General features: G+C 35.0%; 1 protein-coding gene across 2 annotated transcripts in view; it reads left to right on the forward strand.

Annotated features, from left to right (window-relative positions):
* ADAMTS3 (ADAM metallopeptidase with thrombospondin type 1 motif 3) overlaps positions 1–20142 on the forward strand; it is a 130377-nt gene that overhangs the window by 83399 nt on the left and 26836 nt on the right. The window contains exons 8-19 of one of the 2 annotated variants that reach the window (XM_072405353.1): positions 1422–1505; positions 2134–2290; positions 2625–2730; positions 3861–4004; positions 4547–4679; positions 4796–4909; positions 8326–8471; positions 10748–10923; positions 12863–12996; positions 13891–14014; positions 16323–16406; positions 16983–17063. In XM_072405353.1, coding sequence (XP_072261454.1) covers positions 1422–1505; positions 2134–2290; positions 2625–2730; positions 3861–4004; positions 4547–4679; positions 4796–4909; positions 8326–8471; positions 10748–10923; positions 12863–12996; positions 13891–14014; positions 16323–16406; positions 16983–17063 — 1483 coding nt within the window. The remainder of the gene's footprint in view (positions 1–1421; positions 1506–2133; positions 2291–2624; positions 2731–3860; positions 4005–4546; positions 4680–4795; positions 4910–8325; positions 8472–10747; positions 10924–12862; positions 12997–13890; positions 14015–16322; positions 16407–16982; positions 17064–20142) is intronic. The other variant, XM_072405354.1, reaches the window with a different exon arrangement.

The raw sequence follows: 20142 nt of genomic DNA on the forward strand, positions 1-20142 counted from the left end.
GGGTATGGATACTCTTTTTTAAATTCACACCCTAGACGATTTTTTTGGGGGGGATTTAACTCTGACAGTTATTCATTTGTATATGTGCTCTTTTTGGGATTATTTAATTTGTTTTGTGCTGTGGTTGGATTTTCACTTTAAAGTGACTTGTAAAACATTATACATCATCTGATCTATTTCACTACAGCTTGCTACCGCATGTCAACATTTGCTTTATGTGCCATATATGAAAACAGGTATTTGTGCCTGAATAGGAAAAGTCCTAATGCCTTCTGATACCCCACTATGCCCCCTGCATGGTGTACTCATCAATCCACACTCCCTTGCCCCTCCCTACACCATCTAATGTTATAATAAAGTTTGGCTTCCTGGGCATGGTATGGGGCATGTGACCATCTATAGGTCACAACAGTAAGTCCTGATTGGTCAATTTTAGGGCCCAAATTCTATTACATATATTAGGGCAATGACATTACCTACATAAGCTCTGTCAAAAGAGGTTAATGGGTGTATTCCGGAAGTGTGGACTTAACAAGGATTTATTAAGTTTACCATACAGGTGGGTTGGCTATTAAAAGGCACTTTTCCCTAAAAAGGGTGCAAGTGAGAGAGTTTTTTACCTCAATACAGGCACTGACTGTGTACATAAACAGCAGTGTTACAAAACCAAAGTTTGTTTTGTCTTAAATATTACATTAGAGTCTTTTCAAGCATTGTTTTGATTATGGGCTTGATTTACTTAAGTGTAAAGTGAGGATTCATGCACTATTGTGAATCTGTGTTTTGAGCACACATATAATTAGTAATTAATAATAAAAAATAACAAGTAAAAAAAAAGCAAGTAACTTTTTCTTGTAAATTCCTTTGAAAATATTGGATTTATCTATTTTCCAAATTTCTCCAAACAAGTTCTTAAGAGAAACCCTAGCATTTATGAACAGGGAAATTAGTGAATTAATCTCTTATCTACATTTACCATCAATGCATGGGGTCAATTGTTCACTATATATTAGGGGTCACTTCTATAATGAGCACTAGAAGGCAACATGGTTTTTACTCTCTGCAGAAATTTCTGTTATTATTTGTTTAATTAAAAAAAAATGTTACTAAAAATAGTAACATTTGTTTTTAGTAGAACATTTCTGCCCTGCATGTCAATTGCAATAGGATCTCTAAATTCATTCTATTGACATTTTTTTGTAGACCTATTCATTGTGTTAATGTACCGTGAGCTGTGAAAATATTCATTTTTAGTAAGGGGTTTCCTAAGATCAAAAAAAAAAAAGGTTTTGGGATAGTCTGGTTTTAAATTTACGAACAAATTTTACATTTAGCTAATATTTGCTAAACTATATGTGATGTTTACATACTCCTTTCAATTTAGCTTTACCTCCATAATTTTGTAATTATATCTTCTGTAGGTTAATGAAATTTATCATGATGACTCCATTGGTGCTCACATTAATGTAGTCCTGGTCCGGATGATTATGTTGGGTTACGCAAAGGTAAGAAAGATAAATAAATCCAGTATGAGCCATTTAGACTGTACCTAAACACATAGGTCTTTATAAAGATGGTGGTACAATAGCTCACTAAAATTTAGGGCTACCTTCAAACATCAGGTGGAGTTCAAATGTGTAGCCATAATCTAACTGCATGAAGTGTCCCACTTATGGGTGTCCATGGAGAATAAATAAGATTTAGTACTTACAATAAAATGTTGGCTCAATAACTACCACCACAACAACTAGAACAGCTTTGTGCCTGGAAACATGCCAACTGACAGGAGCCACCTAGAAACCACTGTTCCCACTGCTTTCCTGAATAGGCTCTTAACTAAAAATATAAATATTCTTACATAGTTATTATACTTACATTACATTTAGGGAGCTTAGGCAAGTTACCATACATCTACCAAGCTTTCAGGGAATACTTGTTACTGGAATATTTGCTAAAGTCTGGGTCTGCATGTACACTAAAGGCATGGAAAATATCAACAAATGTATGAAAATGCAAAAGATCTTTGTTAATATGCTGAATATGACTACCATATTGTTCTTTAAATCATAGTGCAACATTGCTTAATACACAGTTTTTAGTGTACCAACTTGCTTCTTTTATTTTTTTTTTTAGTCAATCAGTTTGATCGAAAGAGGAAACCCAGCAAGAAGTCTTGACAATGTCTGTCGATGGGCATACCAGCAGCAAAAATCTGATCCCAACCATTCTGAACACCACGATCACGCCATTTTTTTGACAAGACAAGATTTTGGCCCTGCTGGAATGCAAGGTAATGCCACGGATTCTTGCAACAATTGCCAATATGTGTGAATTGTCCTGTAGGAGGATGTTTCCTTAGTCCAAATGTAACAAAGAAGGCCATAAATGCTTTCAGGCTTAGGAAGGAGGAGGACTGGGCCCTTCTCAAGTTCTATACTTTGTTGAAGGTCACCACAGGGCATGGAATCATCTGCATGGGCAAAGAGTAACTCAATAGACCCCCCCTTTGGTTTAAATAGCTGGTTGCAGTTGTGAATAGTGTCGTCATATGTCGTATTATTGTATTATAAATGATTTGTAAAGGAATAAAGACTTTTACTACTATTATGTTTTTGTTATACAAGGCTATGCTCCAGTGACTGGAATGTGTCATCCTGTAAGAAGCTGCACACTGAACCATGAGGATGGTTTCTCTTCTGCCTTTGTGGTTGCCCATGAAACTGGCCATGTGTAAGTAAAACTTTAAATGTAAAAAAACTTAAATCTAAATATTTTCTCCCTTCTTAAAATTATAGTATCTGAGTAGATTTAAGATACGAATACCCTAGTTTGAATTAATAATTTGATAATTTAGTCATAAAAGCTACCTTATATTTTTTTAATTGCCAGTGTACAATGTCAAAATCACGTTTCCCAAAGATATAGTATAATCATTACCTTCAGAGATAGATATGCTCTTATCCTTTAGAAAATATGTTATATATCTAAGATGGAATTCATAGGAATTGGTGACTGTAGATGAGCAAATGACCTGACATCTTTAGAGGTCACAAATACATTCAAAGATTACAAATAGCAGATATCTATGTGAAATGAGTATCCCATACAACACTGATATGACTTAAGAGTTTATTGCAATGATATAGACTAGAAAAACTTTGGCTTGGATGATTGTGCTTATGCAAAATATATTAGGGAGCAAATCCATTCCGTTATATTACCTTTCCTGCATGTGTAAAATAAAAATTACTTACAAGGTTGACATAGTCATCTTGTATTTAAAATTTAGTTGTGAATGTCCTCCCGAGATTCTGTGTTCTAATGATTGTTTAGGCATAATATCATAATATTAAAAAAATTAGTATTATTAGAATAGTAATAATAAAAGAAAGTTGTAGTCATATTTCTCCTATGAACTACATAGCTTTTTTTTGGTAAGATACTCCAGCTGAACAAATTCATTTTCAACAGTATGACTTTAGTAATCTGATTTATCTGTCATTTCAATGGGTTTACAGATTATCATTGCAGTTAGCATTTTTATTAAAGGAAAATTTAGGCAAGATAAAATGCCAGGAGGTAAATTATCTTTTTGGTAGAAGTGACCCTGTTTGAAGCTTCTGCCAAAAACTAGCCAAGGGAGAAGATTTCAGCAGAAGCAACATCAGTGCTGATGGAGTGCAAACCTAGAGGTAATACTCCTAATAGGCAGGTATGCACATTTTTACAAAGCAATAGCCTACTACAATTTTAATAAATCTAAACGTGATATAGTGTTACACCTCTGCATTTGCTTTTAGTGGTGAATGCTACTACAATATCAATGAGCTACCTCCAACAATGTTTGTTTATACATCCAGTTTAGGTATGGAGCATGATGGGCAAGGTAATCGATGTGGAGATGAAACAAGCATGGGCAGTGTCATGGCTCCTTTGGTGCAAGCAGCATTTCATCGCTACCACTGGTCAAGATGCAGTGGTCAAGAGCTAAAGAGACATATACAGTAAGTTGTTTATTTAGTAGTTATGGCAGGGGCTCTTTTGTGTGAACCCGTTTTGTCTTCTTAGTACACAAATATACAATTTATAGTTCATGACCCGTTCAGAATATTCCTCATTCTTTCTCATTTTTCCATCTCAATGATCCTATTTTGTTTCCATCAACTCCGATCCCCCTCCCCTGCCTTTTTCTCACTCCTTCTTCATGTACACTTTGCAAAATATCACAAGACCTTTAAGACTTTAATCTCCATATCTCACCTTGCCAATGTTTACAGATGAATTCTGGTTCTACAGAGCCTCCATAAAATCTAGCAAGCCTGAGGTGTAGAGGAAACCAATGCAGCCGCAAAGCTGAACAGGAAAATAGGGGTTTACCTTCTTTGTTTTACAGGGTTTTTCAGGCAGAGCTGAATCCCTAGAGTGACCAAACAAAATAATACATTTTACATATAATAATACCTAAAATGAGTAAATACAATTTGTAATCAAAATGTTTTGCTTGTAGTAATAAATTGATTACCAATTATATTTGTATGTTTTTCAGTTTGTATGATTGTCTTCTGGATGACCCATTTGAGCACGACTGGCCGAAACTTCCAGACCTCCCGGGAATTAACTATTCCATGGATGAACAGTGCCGCTTTGACTTTGGTGTGGGCTACAAAATGTGCACAGCTGTACGCTATACATATGTTACATGTGTGGTTTATATATTTATTTTTTGAAAGCTGTTTCTGTTAAAAGCACTTTTGGTTATTTAGAGTTAATGATATGTGTTTTTTTATTTTTTCAGTTCCGTACATTTGACCCCTGCAAACAATTGTGGTGTAGCCACCCAGATAACCCATACTTTTGTAAGACCAAGAAAGGTCCTCCTCTTGATGGGACAGAATGTGCTCCTGGAAAAGTAAGTTACTATTGGTATGATGAATATGTGGGTAAATTAAATTCAACCTTTTTAATGTCATTATTTATATTATTTATGCTTTTGCATTGATTGTTTTTTTAATGATAAACATGAAGTGCAATTGAATCCATTACTTGAAAATGACAGTCTATGTTTACAACTATACTTACACTTGCAGTTCTCATGCGAGCATTTAGCTCCATTGCATAGGTCTTTAAAGTTAACAGTGGTTTCTAATGACTATACTGCAGGAACATCACAAAACATCAGTGTTACAAAGATAACCATCATTTTACTCAAATACTTCTCCTATTCCCTTCATTCCAAACAAAGGCCGCCACAGCTATGCTCAAGGCAACACTTGAAACTAGAAAATGATTTTGGTCAGAATTGTCTTCCTATTTCTTCAAGTAAATATGAATTGATAGAAGAAGATCTTTGTATGCTAACCTTCTAGCCAAAAATATTCAGTTTCTTTCGGACCTGCATTGTAAAACTGCACGACTGACAGCTCCTTGGAGCCTAGCAAATTGCTGGTCTTCCGAATGCTATGGCTCACCCGGATCTAAAATCTCCCTCTGTGTGTTAAACATAATTATTTGTACACATTTTAGAATTGTAATTAGAATTTTTGTACTCTAATAATATCCTGAATTTAAATGAAAGAAACTGAAAATGTTACTTTTACTGTAATGTCAGAGAGACAATGGAAAGCTCTTTAAAGTTTTTATTACACATTTGAGCCAATAAGTAAGGTAAAATTAGGGTGGTTAAAGGTGGTTTTCAAGGATGCAGGGCTAGAGAAAACTATTTCCAATATATAGTGGGATGGATTTATCTGCATGGGATGGAGGGGAAATCATATGAAAGGCAGAGTAAAAAAAACTTTCCCCTCCCCTGGCCCTGTGTTACCATGCTGTAGGGTCTGGTGCAGGAGCTGCTTTTTCATTAGGTACACCTGCGACTTTGGTTTGCTGCAATTTGAACTTACTTCTGGAAATGTTAGCTGTTTGGTTGTTATTGTTATGTTTTCCTACTAGCTTTATTGTAATTGACTTTATGTCGATAACCTAGAAAAATTATACAGATCAGGCTGTTTGCAGAAAAGCCAAAAGTTCATATCTTTATATTTTTTATGGGTCATTCATTCAAAAGGAGTGATTGCACTGATGCAAGGAGATGAGCATTACAGTCTAGCAACTAGCACTTTCAGGAGAGGTCAACAATGCCTCTGTGCTTTGGTGGATTGACCCTGAAAGCTCAAGGCAATGATGCAGGCTACTGACTAAGCTCTGCTCTCTTGCATTATTCTGCGAGTCCAGTCGGAGAACAGAGTCTTGAAGCACTGCGCTCACAGGAACTGGGTTGAATGATGCTGAGTGTTAGTGTTGGTGTTCGAATTCGGGTTGCCCTTATATTCAACCCAAAAATGGCTGTTCAAATTCGGGTAGACCTGACCCGAAAAAAAAAGAGCTTTGACAGTAAAAATTCGGATAAAAAAATGTGAAAAAATAAAAATAGTTATAGTAATTGTTACTTTATTGAGTGTTTGTGTTTATTTACCTAATTTTTTCTGTTTTACAGGTTATCCTACAATGACATATCTCTTAAGCTGCGTACACACGTGCAATTTTTGTCGTTGTAAAGGATCTTTCACGATTGTCGATCTTGCCGATTATCGGCCGAGAAAAATCTGACGTGTGTACGCAGCTTTACTCTGTAACACACTTTCCAGCACAGTAATAATATGATACATTTGTTACATTTTTCTTTTATCCACTGCCAGAAAAATGTATGAAATGTATCATACTACTGTGCGTGTTACAGAGTAAGAGATACTTGCCAAGCATCTTCTCAATGATTGCAGCAGAGTCTGCAATTATTGAAAAGAGTGTGCGATCCCCAGGGCACTACAGGTTAATTAACCTGTAGTGCCCTGGGGATCGTGGTGGAACTGCAGAGTTCATCTGCAGTTCAGTTCCCACGGTCACATGACCGTGGGAACTTTGCGGTCACAGCTGTGACTTCAGGCGTTCCCCGGGGCACTATAGGTTAATTAACCTGTAGTCTCCGGGAGATCGTAGTGGAATTGCAGGTGATCCCCGGGCACTAGGGGTTGAATGGGGACAATTTTCCCCATTCATCACATCTAGTGTCCTGTGTCCTTGGATAGAGAAACTCTATCCAAGACCACATACTACTAGCAACAGCAATCAGGATCGCTGTTGCAGTCCTGTAGTATGTGTTCCTGGATAGAATTTCTCTATCCAAGAACTCAGGAATAGCTGTTGAATGGAATGGTGAGATATTTGACCAACACTACTGAGTGTCATTTACCTGGAAGAGAAGCAGGGCAGCTTTGTTTAATTAGGAAGTCTGTGAAAAACAGATTCAGAGAGGAGGTGGGTATATCAGCTGCTTTTCTCCCTCAAGCTAAATTCATTACCCTATTTTAAATGAAACACTGTAATTATCATTATTGTTCAAACAAATCATTTTATTTGTATCAGTAACATGTGGAATGAAAAATACTTGATACAAAATTGTGTCCTTTGCCCAGTCACTAAATCTCACTCACAGTGGCTGGCCTCCAGACCAGTATAGGTTGGCCACTTTATATATAGTTCTTTGCATTCCAGTAACAATGTTAAAATATATTCCTTTTTGGCTCAGCTGCTGTTAGTGTCATTCCACATAAGCAACCACTTTTCAGATACCATCCTAAAATAACAAACTTTTAACTAAAATGACATAGTGATGGTGGCTTTAGCAGCACATTTCACCTGCCAAATACAGACTCCTGCTGCTTTATTGGAGTTTTTTCCTGCCAATATTAGATGGTATTTTTATTGCTATTAATTATGTGGATATTCATATTTTTACAAGGATTAATTATATGACATCTTACAATTTTATTAGAATTTTTACATGGATTTCCATATTGGCTAAAACGAAGCTGGTAACTGTTTGGTTTATTGATTTTGCAGGCTTTCATTTTACAGTTTACAAGTAAATGGTATAGCACACCCATGCTTTTAAATCATTTAAGGGTACCTGGCAGCACAATTTGGACTATGCTCTGCTTTCTAGAATAGTAAAATACTTTCAGTGGGGTATACCAGCACCTAGTAAGGACTACAAATCTGAACATAAGACCACACAAATTTGAAAAACAAAAAAGCGTTTTTTTTAAAAAGTGTTGCAGACATTTAGGAGTCTTAAGCAAACACAAACCTCCACAAGTGTCTGATTGTAAAACTTGCAGGCCCTCTTGACCGCTATACTTATCTGTTTATGTATTAAAACTTTCTATTAATAATATTTTTGACACACGCATAGAAAGTGTTTTTGTATATTGATAACTGTTGACATATGCATATATTGCATCATATTTATGTGTTATGTTCTTTATTTAGTGGTGCTACAAGGGTCACTGTATGTGGAGAACCACTAACCAAGTCAAACAAGATGGCAACTGGGGAGCATGGTCAAAATTTGGATCCTGTTCAAGAACGTGTGGTATCGGAGTCCGATTTAGAACACGTCAGTGCAATAATCCAATGTAAGGATATTTGTGTAATGTATGTGTTTAAAACTTGACATTAACATGTTTTTTAAGGATGCTTCCATAGTTTATTGTTTATCCCTTTTGCAACATTTCCATTGGTTACACTTCAGATACTATATAATATTTCATATATTGAGTTTTGGGTCTCCAACTGTGCATAATTTGACAGCTTGCTAGTTTTAATTACATTAGATGGTATTCAAAATGCAATTGCATTTTTAGTATTTCAAGTACTTTACTAGTATTTCAAGTACTTTTTTTGCTAATTTGATTATAACTGAACTAATCAGTTTCACCTTTTCCTTTTATGCCACTTTATAAATGCAGCTTGTGCACAAGCAATGTTATTTTCAACATAAAATCAACCAATAAATTAATTCACATATTCTTTTGTACATATTTAAATTTGCACAGATTAATTAGGTATGAAATAAATTAGCCTGCAAGTACACACAGTAAATATGGTAATTCATTCAGAGCTATTAATTAATATAAAGCTAACGCCTCATGCCTAGATTTTTACATCCTCATACAGGCATTGAAGGTAAGATTATATAATTGAGTTTTGTAATTGCATTTTTGAAACTAGGATCTTGAACTTTTCAATGTGGGAATTTTTCTGCAGCAGAGATAAAAGTAAATGTGGCTGCCACATTTCTCAAATGTTTCAGTATGCACAATTCTCATTATTGCATAAATGATTAAACAATTTAATTAAAAATCCTTATGATCATTTTGGAAGTGATTTACTAAATCATATTGCAACTAATAAGCTAAAACAAAAGAAAAGGAGAAGAAATATACTAATATGGTACTACTGGTAATGGTACAGATACTACATTTCACCTATCCACCTGATTGTACAGTGATAATCAGTGTGCATAGTTGGTTTATTTTGTGCATTGAACTAAATAATATTGTTTTGTACCCCTGTTTCTGTTAGGTAGGCCCCAGAATGTGGCATGTGTATGTGCCAGTCTAAATGGCATGTCCAAAATTCGTGTACACTCGCCATAGAAAAAAGAAAACATAAGTACAGGATATTTATCACTGGAATATCTTTTCCAAGTGCCACTGACTGCCTCCCTTGAAAATGGCACCTGAATGTCTTCAGTACCTTTAAATTCAGATTACCATGAGCAAACATGCAACCGGTACAGTTAGAGTAAAATCAGAAATCCTGATCTGCATACCTTTTCCAGTTCTGTAACTCAAAAAGCAATAGAAAAAAACAAGATCAGAACAGAAATTTAGCAGCTAGTATGTACAGTGTTTACATATTCATAACAATCAGTGAAAGAAGTTTAAAACATTCCTTCCTTGACATCTGTAGCTGCCTTTAATGTGAATGTAAAGTCCAGCCAAATGTTTGTGTATTGTTTTGTATTGTGATAAAACTAAGCCTTTTGAGGCTTTTCTTTGCCCTCTTTATCCTATGTGATGTCACTTCCTGTCCTTAACATGCCACAGGAAATCAGAGGAAATCACTACAAAGTGAATTACATTTGTATCCCAGAGGTTTGTCCTCAGAACAGGTGTCCCTATTAGAGAATTGTCCAGCATCTGTTGTTCAGATGGCAACTAAAATATTTAAAAAACAAGGAATCTAAAATTGTTTGAGGGAATGTTTGATTCTTTGTTTTATAAAAACAGTCCTAAATGTCAAGTTTTCCCTTTCTATTTCAGTGACAATGGTTGCCTGGACAAATAAAGGGGGTAGTTCTCCCCAGCGGGTACACAGAGACCAATAAAATTGGGCATAATCCTAACTTCCATTATCTAAAAATGTTTTAATTTACATACACTTGACGTTATTCCTGCTCAAAGATCCTGAAATATCACAACAGACTAGATAAGGGTTATAATTGGCTTCTTACAGAATAGGAACACCAACTGTGTTCCAACATTAGGAAAACAGCTAAAATTTCAGTGGACTTTGAAAACAAATTTCTCTCCATGCTAACAGATACAAGAATGAATTGGGGCTTGTAATAAGGTGTTTTCTGGTTTGTCAGAATATGTAAATACTTTAGTATGTGTAGTCTTGACACAGGTTCACTGTAAATCGAGACTCCTCTGACTTCTACAATTCTTCAAGCAAATGTTAACAACACTTAGAAATTAATAAACTATGGTTAGGGTAAAAATGTGGTTGTAGTTTATTTCAAGAAAAGCATGTTTTTTTTTACAAAATGTTGCTGCATTCCTATGTTTTGTAATTGTTAATATTACTCAATATATTTTGGATAATGTTCTTTGTTTTTTTTTAGGCCAGTGAATGGTGGCCAAGACTGCATTGGATTGAACTATGAGTATCAGTTGTGTAACACTGATGAATGTCCTAAGCACTTTGAAGACTTTAGAGCACAGCAATGTCAGCAGAAGAACTCCCACTTTGAATTTCAGAATCTAAAACATAATTGGCTTCCATATGAACATCCTGATAGTAAGCTAATATGTTTTGTTTTTTAAACATTTATCTCTATTACTGGATGTTTGTATAAGTTTAAAAAAATATATATTTGCAAAACATTACTGGTGTGGGTTATAATAGTAATATAGGATTTGTAGCAAAATGGATTAACACAGGATATATCACTTAGCTTAGTGATTGAGGCAAAGCTCTTGCTTCAACCATCCAATCATGGTGTAAGGCCCTGGTCTGGCACCAGTGCTCACCAGACATCAGTTCCCCGAACTATTTCACACTCTTAACCTTTAGTAAGTCCCCGCTCAGCCTTGTTACACTAGTTATGCTGTCCCAGCACATAGTTGCCATCAGGACTTGTACGCAAAGGATGGTGTCTGGGCAAGAACTTACAGAGGATCAGGAGCCCACAAAAAATACAGTACAGGAGATTCCAACAGAGACAAGTCCAGAATACAGAGTCAGAAGTCATACACAGGTAATCCCCTTGTTGCTGTGAATGACATGGCCAGAGACAATAAACAGGTTGTGATACAGCGGTGGGGTTCGGATCAGTCAGATAAGCATCACTTAATACCTGGGCAATTTATTTTGGATTTCATTGCATGTGATTGAGTATTTTTTACTACCTATTTTACTTAAAGGATATGAACAGAATTACACTATAACAATCGATTGCAAACCAAAAATGTTTAAGCCATTGTGTAATATGTGTGTGTGTTTTAGGTGTTCCTTCTCTTTTATGAGCTGCTCTCTGCATTAAAAATCTACTCAAATAGTTAAACAAATCTTCTAAACATTAAGCTAGTAAGCTCATTTGGACAAAGTTGGTCTGAAAATTCAAAGTATGATAATATTTGTTTAGTTATACCATAGACTTATAAAACAAAGCTAAGTTAGTATTACAAATAGATTTTAATGGGAGAATGGAGGGAGTTAACCTTTTACATAGCTGAGTTTATCTAATTATCTGTTTTTGGGGAGTATAACTGAAGTATTACTTATTAACTACAAAGTATAACTACATATTATTTGTCCTATTTAGTGAATTAATGATTTGCAGAACTTGGAAAGAATCCAACTATGCCATTTTTCCCATGCTGTTGAAACTGAGCTTTTAATTTAAGTTTATATGATGACTATGTTATAAAATCTGTACTTCCAAGAATCTCTCTTGGGGATTTTCACTTCAAGATCCCTACACTTTTTTATCTGTTCAGTAAGCAATAGTAGGTGACCTTATTATTATGGTATGATAGACTGATACCCTTATTATTGTTATGTTAGATGTTATATTTATCATTTCCAATGCACACACACAAGAAGAAACGAAACTTCTAGAAGGGGACAAAATTTAAAATTTAAAATAGACTATTGGAAAGAAGAATTGTCAAAAAACAAGAGAAGAATCAATCTGGACTAATATCAACATAAGTGCAAATAGCTGCACTGGGAATAATAGTAAGAATAGTTAGCCATAGATGATTCAAAAAGAAGAATCGATTAAGTGTCAAAATTCTCTAAAGACCCTAACAGCACAGTACACATCAGTGGAATCTTTGTTAGTATAGCCTAATGGCAAAAGCTTATTGACTCTGAATAGTGTTTGTAATAACATGTCTTAACAGGTAAAGTACCTTTGTATTTTCCATAAACATTTTTAGAGTAGAGATTCAGATTATTAATTAAATTGGTTCACATTAGGTGCATTACCTAATTGTCATCAATCAGAATTTACTGGGCTGAAGTCAGACCAGTGCATATTGGATAATTGTTAGTATTGCACTTGGAAAGAACTATTAAGAACTACTACTGTCTGATGTGTTTGTGGTTTTAAAATCAAATTTTGGCAATTCATTTTTTTATCAACCTTTTGTTTAAAAAGACATATATCTATGTCTATGTATTTGAAAATCCTCTATGCTATTTTTTTAAATAATCTGTTCATATCTTGCAGCCAATAAAAGATGCCAACTCTATTGCCAGTCCAAACAAACGGGAGATATTGCATCAATGAAGCAGCTTGCACATGATGGGACCCGCTGCTCCTACAAGGACCCATATAGCATATGTGTGAGAGGAGAATGTGTAGTAAGTTTTCCTACATTTCTTTATTTAGATTGGACTTGTATTAAAATATTCAGAAAGCTGTTTCAGATATTACCTTCATATGTGGTTAATGATACCAGTTCTTTTACTATTGTGTGATGTTAGTTTCCATTCCTTCTCCCTGGTGAATTGAATTGAATCTTTGGCGATGTTACTTGCCATACATCTCAGGAAAGAAAATGTCCGGCGTTGGTATTAATAATGAATGTGTTTGTTTACAGTTCACAAGACATTAGGACAATTATGTCATAAAGACCAGAACAGGAATGTGTGTCTTGTCTTCTTTATACATTAGAAAATTGACCTTTTGTCAGAGTGAATGAAACATGAAAGTGACACAGTCTCCAGGTTTTATGTTGGTGGTTGGGTGAATATTCAGTTATGGAATTTGTTTTGAACTTGCTCATCACTATTTACAACAATTCATAACCAAGAGGTTTGTTTGAGGTGTATACTGGGAATCAGCAAACATTCTCTGCAGGTAATTCTCTATATGACCGATTCTCTTTTTACTGAATGTCAGATTCACAGTTTTATTAAAATTGTTGTTAATTGTTGTTTTCCTTACTTTCCCCTATTCTGTTTCTAAAAAACCATTTGCTTACCTTTTTATTTAAATATTATTAAAAAAAATTCAGATCACTGGGAGAATATTCTTTCTTGATGACAGCTAACAAATGTTAAACAGTGAATATGCATGAACATCAGTTGATAATAGATATAAATTAAGCCAGTTCCATAACACAATCTACTTCATAGGTGATAAACCAATCTCCAAAATGTTGGATTTGTAAATTAGTAATGGTACCTCTATCCCTTTCAGTGTATCATGATATATTAGCAATTCTGTTTGGCTTACACTTTTCTGTATTTCAGAAAGTTGGCTGTGACAAGGAAATTGGATCTAATAAAGTGGAAGATAAGTGTGGGGTGTGTGGAGGAGATAATTCTCATTGCAGAACTGTGAAGGGAACATTTACAAGAACACCAAAGAAGACAGGTACAGTCCAGACTTGTATAACGTTTACTATATTGCTAAGATGTTGTCTGACTGATATGATAAAACAAGTCATTGGTCAACAAAAAAAGGAAACTCGGTTGGCTGTAAAAGAAAATCAAAGTTACTTTTCATCAACGTCTGCATTGACAGCAAAGAAAATAGCTTTCTTGTACTTTAACATTCAGCATAACTCCAAAAGAGACTGCATTTGCATCCTATTTTGGTAAATATAATACTTGAAAGAATACAAATTGCCTTTGCTGCTTTTCGTCAGCATGCACTTTACATGACTTCTACCATGATCAGAGCAATGTTTGGTTATGTCAAATGTCAATACATATTTGCAATACATGCACTTTTGGCCATGTTTAGTCTGTTTAAAACACGGCAAGTACAGTAAAATGCGGTCTTCCAGAAAACCATTGGGATCCTAGATTCCTATATTGAATAAAAATCTCTGCCTTTGCAGCAATGGAATCCCAGGTGGTTGTCATCTGTGCTTGATTTGTTACTTGTTTTCTGACAGGATCCTCTGTTGTTTTTCTGTACTTTCAGCATTTATATAGGGACATTGGGAAATGTGCATTTATTGAAGAGATGTACTGACTTTATTCACCTGATTTATTTCAGATCTTGTGGACTTTTTTACAATATTTTTGTTGTAATGCTAAAACATTGTTGTACCCCTGTTAATCCAGGAAGTTGCAGCGTTATATTTGTGCTGGCAATACAGTCATTAAACAGTTTAATGGCCTCTTTCAACAGGGAAACAATTAAGCAAGCGGTGCCAAAAAGAAATCAAGTTACTGGAAAATGAAATTTGCAAGTATCCTCTAATAACTTACATTATTTCATTGACTCTTACTCTAATAAAGAATACACACACAGTTAAGTTCTAAATACATTTGTAATAGGTCTTTTCAAAAATGCTAAAGGCATTCAGACTGCATGCTAATGCATTCAAAATGCCATGGAGATATGTATCAAATTATGGAGCTTGGGCTAATTTAGGAATTAGTGGTTTTCAATGCTATGTTCTCTATTTTAAATGTAGGTTATTAAGGTGGTGTGGTCAGAAATCAGGTTTGAGTTAGGATCATGTGGGTGGAATATGCTGCTTGCTAATCGTTTGTCATCTTTTTTAGTTAAGTAGACCTTGCGTTTACTAAACAATGCCACCCAGCTCACAGTTCTGAAAGTGCAGCTTTAGATCCACACAAACATAATGCCTGAAAAGAGAAACAATAATATACTTTTACAACCATGTTGGTTCCTCAGGCTGCTTCCAACTATACGGGGACAGAAATGTGCTTAAATGCACATATCAGTCATTGCTGTCTGACTCGTAAAAGCTGTCTCAGTATAAGATAGACCGTCATGTGCCTTTCTTTTATACAATAGCATTCAGGTTTAGGAAATTGGTGCAGGTGGTTTTTGGCACCCTGCTCTAAAACCTACCTAACACTAACTGTAACCTAACATTAACCATTACACTAGCATTTCCTGTATCCCCAGTACTAGCCCCCATTAACCCTTCCTGTAACTCTAACACCCACCTACTTACTAATTATAATAAATGTGTGGGTATTGCTGAGATCCAGATGTGCAAACACTGTCAATAAACTGAGTCTTGTAATCACAATATTCCTTTACATTCATGCCTAAGTATTCACAGTACATACATTTCAATCCCAAATCCAAGGCAAAATAATGTAGTTGGTGTCTAGTTTATCTAAAATATTTTTTTTATTTAGCATTTAGTATATGGTTTTTCAGTGGTCATTTTTATATTAGCTGTAATTAAAACATAGAGTAATGGGACAGTAGAGCAGACCAGGATCAATAAACTTTACAGCCATTCCCACATGGCTAAAAAGCTTAGAATATTAACCTATTAACCTTGGGGTCTTACCTACTGCATTGAATGTTACTAGGTAAAGACCAACAAAGGTTGCAGATAGTAAAATGCCCTACAAACCCCCTGCCAAGATTAAAGGTAACCTTCCATAAAGACTGTATATATCCTGCTAAGAAGTGAACCCTCCCCTACTGCATCCAAAATAAAAAATGAGTAAAGTTAAACTACACCTAAATAAAATTCACACTGTTTCTTTTTTGTGACTTGCCTGACTGTTTACCTGTATGAAAGAGCCTTTGATGAACAAAAAATATTTGAGATTTGATACATATCCCCATATATATGCAATGCCTTCTAGCATTTCCAACATTATTAATTTATAAAAATATAGAGCAGTCAATGAAAGAAGTGTTTTTTTTCCAATGGACTAATTTAAAATGGTCTATTTAGGGAAAACAAGAGGAGCATTCACATTACCTAAGGGAGCACGAAACATCTCCCTTACTGAATCAAGAGGGTCAAAAAATACAGTTGGTAAGTGGCATCACAGACTGCAGAAAGTTTGTGATGAAGACTGTACATGCCAGTAGATCCTAGCAAGCTTCTCTGCAGAGGAGACAAAACCCTTTTTTAATAGGACAAAGAGCAAAAGTGCAAGTATCCAGGTCAAAAACCATCTTACGCTGGTCAGACTTTAATACTGGTGTAAGTGGATTGGTTGGTACATTCAACTGCACATCATTGCTGTTTGTAAATGTATTATTAAATAAAGGACAGTGTTTTATTTTCTTATGTTTATGGTATTGTTAAAAACACAATAATTTAATATATTGTATACTGATCTACAATTATCATCAAAGTCCTTATCATAGCATAAGAAAAAAAAAATGTTTTGTCTCTGTTATTTTTCCATATAGTTATGGAAAAAAACAAATGGCATTATATTTTCCTTAGGGAAAATTAAGTTATTAACATGCAATTTTGCAACTAATCATAACTTATTCTTTTTTAGCTCCAGGAGATTCCAGTTTATTTGGCTTTATATAATACTATACTAACCTGTGCTGTTTTTGTTTTGTTTCCCTCTGCTTGAACACAACGCATATGTAGGATATCTTAAGATGTTTGACATCCCCCCTGGTGCTAGACATGTGTTTATCCAAGAAGACGAGGCTTCCCCTCATATTCTTGGTAAGTGTTTTTACTTGGGGAGACTGGCCCGGTTCCTAACACAAAAAAGAAAATAATGCAGAGCAGTTAAGGTGAACCCGCTTAGCAGCAGCCATGATGGCCGCTGACACATAACTCTGCTTTGCACAGACCAGTAGCAAATGTATTTCCATACATTTGCTCACCCATTCTAAACGTTTAAAGCTTGAGCTACTGAAGAAGATAACTTGGTAATTTGTATAACAGTAGTTGATTGCAAGTATTCTATATCTGTGTTTAAATGGTCATTGCATTGAAAACATTGTACTATTTAAAAACCTAACTTGCTGGTGTACCATGAGTCTATTTTAGCAAGACAGTTAACATCATCAGTTCCCACCTGCCCTCATTTTTCTACATTTCATACAATTCAGGCACTCAGACCTGGAAACTTAGATTAAAGAATTTTCATTGAAGACTTAAAGAAATGTACAGTATGTTGGATTATTTCAAATTGACAACATCTTCTCAGAACTTAAAGATAACATTTAGATTGAAAACAGAACTTTTTGGTTATTTTCTTTGTATACCAGTTGAATAAATAACTAGCCAGCCCCACTCTTGTCTAAATATACCCAGCATATGTATTTTTACTTTACTGTTGATCTCTTATCAGTATTTTTTTGTATAAGTTATTCAGTAATTCAAATTGAAACAACTCCTGAACTCATCTGCTTAGGAGTCTTAGGAGTCTGTAATAAGTACCAGTCACTGCTGCTATCTCTACTTGTGCAGGATCACTGATCTTGTATCCTGTTTTTTGCAGGCAGTTTGTAGTTTAAGGACTTACTGAGTCCCACCTACATCTCCGCTCTTTGCTCAGGGAATGTGCAGCACAGTAATAATATCCTGGTTTTATGTCACTGCTACTTTTGCTCACTTACAACGTGTAATTGGTGCTATTTGAGATGACAAAGAATTCACAAATAAAAAGGCTTTAAAGGCAAATGTAAATAAAAAAATTAACCTGTGTTCCACTTTAGGATTGTAAGTATTAGATGAACCCAATACTTTCAAAGCAGGGTATATTTACTCCTTCAAATATACCCTGCCTTTAATTCAAATAAACTATCAAAAACTGTTCAGTAAGACTGCAGTATATCAACCTTAACAGCAGCATTGTAAAGGTACTTTTTGGGTTTAAAAGAGTATTTAGTGGGAAGTGGAATTACTGTATATCTTTTCTAGATATTGAGGAATATATTTAGGTGAAAATATTTTTGCCTTGAATTTGGGAGGGACAGAACCCACTGTCAAGTTTTACTTATATCCAGGGCTTGTTTAAAGATGATTTCCCTCACCTTCTGCCATGCTGACAACAGTGTCACCGAATAAGAAGTAGAGATTAGTCTACAACAGGGACACGGACAGAAATAAAAGACTGAAAGAAGTTCTAGGCTGTCCCTTCTCTACTTTAAAAAGGAATTACTTTTTCTTACCTACTTACTAGTAAAATAATGGGGGTTAATTTATTAGTGCTTAGACCATATACTTAGTGAAATGAGTTATCACCTTATAGGAAAAACTTAAATTTTCTTTGTAAATGTTGGGGAAATATACTTTGCAAAGTATACCCAATTTTCTGCAAACAAATAAAAAATATAAACAAAATATGATTTTGCTTTGAAGTTACCTTGATGTTTGACATCAGCAAAGCCTTATTTACTACCAAAGCCTTACCTTATTTACTACGTTAAGTGACAATGGGCTTGCAGGGTTAAAAAATGTTTTTTGCCAAGTAGGCAGACTATTATCCTTTATAGGTATCATTCACCAGATTGTCAAATAGATTGACACATTGTCACATTGGCTTCATAACATATAGAAAAATAGCATAGTACAAAACTGCCAGTTCTTCCCAAAATACTAGTTGTCAGGTTATCAAGCTTTCAATACATTAGTCACTGACAAATATGCAGATGCACTTTTTCAATTTGCATGTGTCTTCAGGGCCAATCATTCAGAAAGGCCATGTACACACTTGTGTGCACTGTATGCATCTTGACATTCATTTATAATGGCACCCCAACATGCATCAAGACCAAAACAAACACATCAGAACATCAGTGCAATAAAACCACATTTTAGTATGATAAAAATAATATTAAAATAAATATAATATATTTATATACAAATATATTAATTAAAAAAAAAAAAAGGAAAGGAAAGGTAAGCGGGTCATAGTGGCTACCCTATGGTAGATTATTAGAAATGTGTGGCACATGTAATGCACAAGTTAGTGTAAAGGTGTCCAAAAACTTATTGGGTTAGTATAAAAGCCAGAGGCGAGATCCCCTTTATTCATTACAGGTTTGCTTTATTCACAGTTTTTTTCCTACGCTATATTACTAAGCATTAGCAGTGCTGTACATAGTCATGATGATGATCTGCTCTGGCAGGGGTTCAGTTTGATTGTCCTTGGGCCTGGATTTACATCCCTGTCACATGTCTAAAGATTTGAAACCAAATTCTGTATGTGCCCCATAAAACTGACAGACATTTATCATTGCCAGCAATAGACACATTCTAATGACATTTTGGCAATACACAATAACTCTCTAATATCACTCAGATATTGCCAACAAAATACTTGCTATTCTACAAATACTCAGATACTCCAGTGCCAGACACCCCAGTGCTATGGACATTCCAGGGCCAGTTATATTCTAGTGCCAGTCAGTAAGTAGTAGAAGAATCGTCATTCATAATCTTTTATCAATTTATCAAAATTAATACTAGCGTACCTGCTGAGCCTTTTAATTAACTTTGTTATCATTATGTCATCAGCATATTGAGAACATATAGGAATGACAAAATGGTGCCAATCAAAGAGAATTGTCACTACAATGTTTTATCTAAACTACACTAATTATTCTTGAAGGCTTATTTCAACTATGTTTGCAGGACTGTAAAAGAAAAAACAATTGAGACTTAATCAGGCCACAAATATGGCCATAAAATCCTCTTCTCCTGCCACCTACTATCAAACCTTGCAGAAGTGGGAGGAGTTAAAAGTGTAAAGCTCCCATAGCCCAAAGGGATCATGAGAAGGGGGGCACAG

Source organism: Pyxicephalus adspersus, chromosome 3, assembly GCF_032062135.1.
Source record: "Pyxicephalus adspersus chromosome 3, UCB_Pads_2.0, whole genome shotgun sequence".
Taxonomy (NCBI): domain Eukaryota; kingdom Metazoa; phylum Chordata; class Amphibia; order Anura; family Pyxicephalidae; genus Pyxicephalus; species Pyxicephalus adspersus.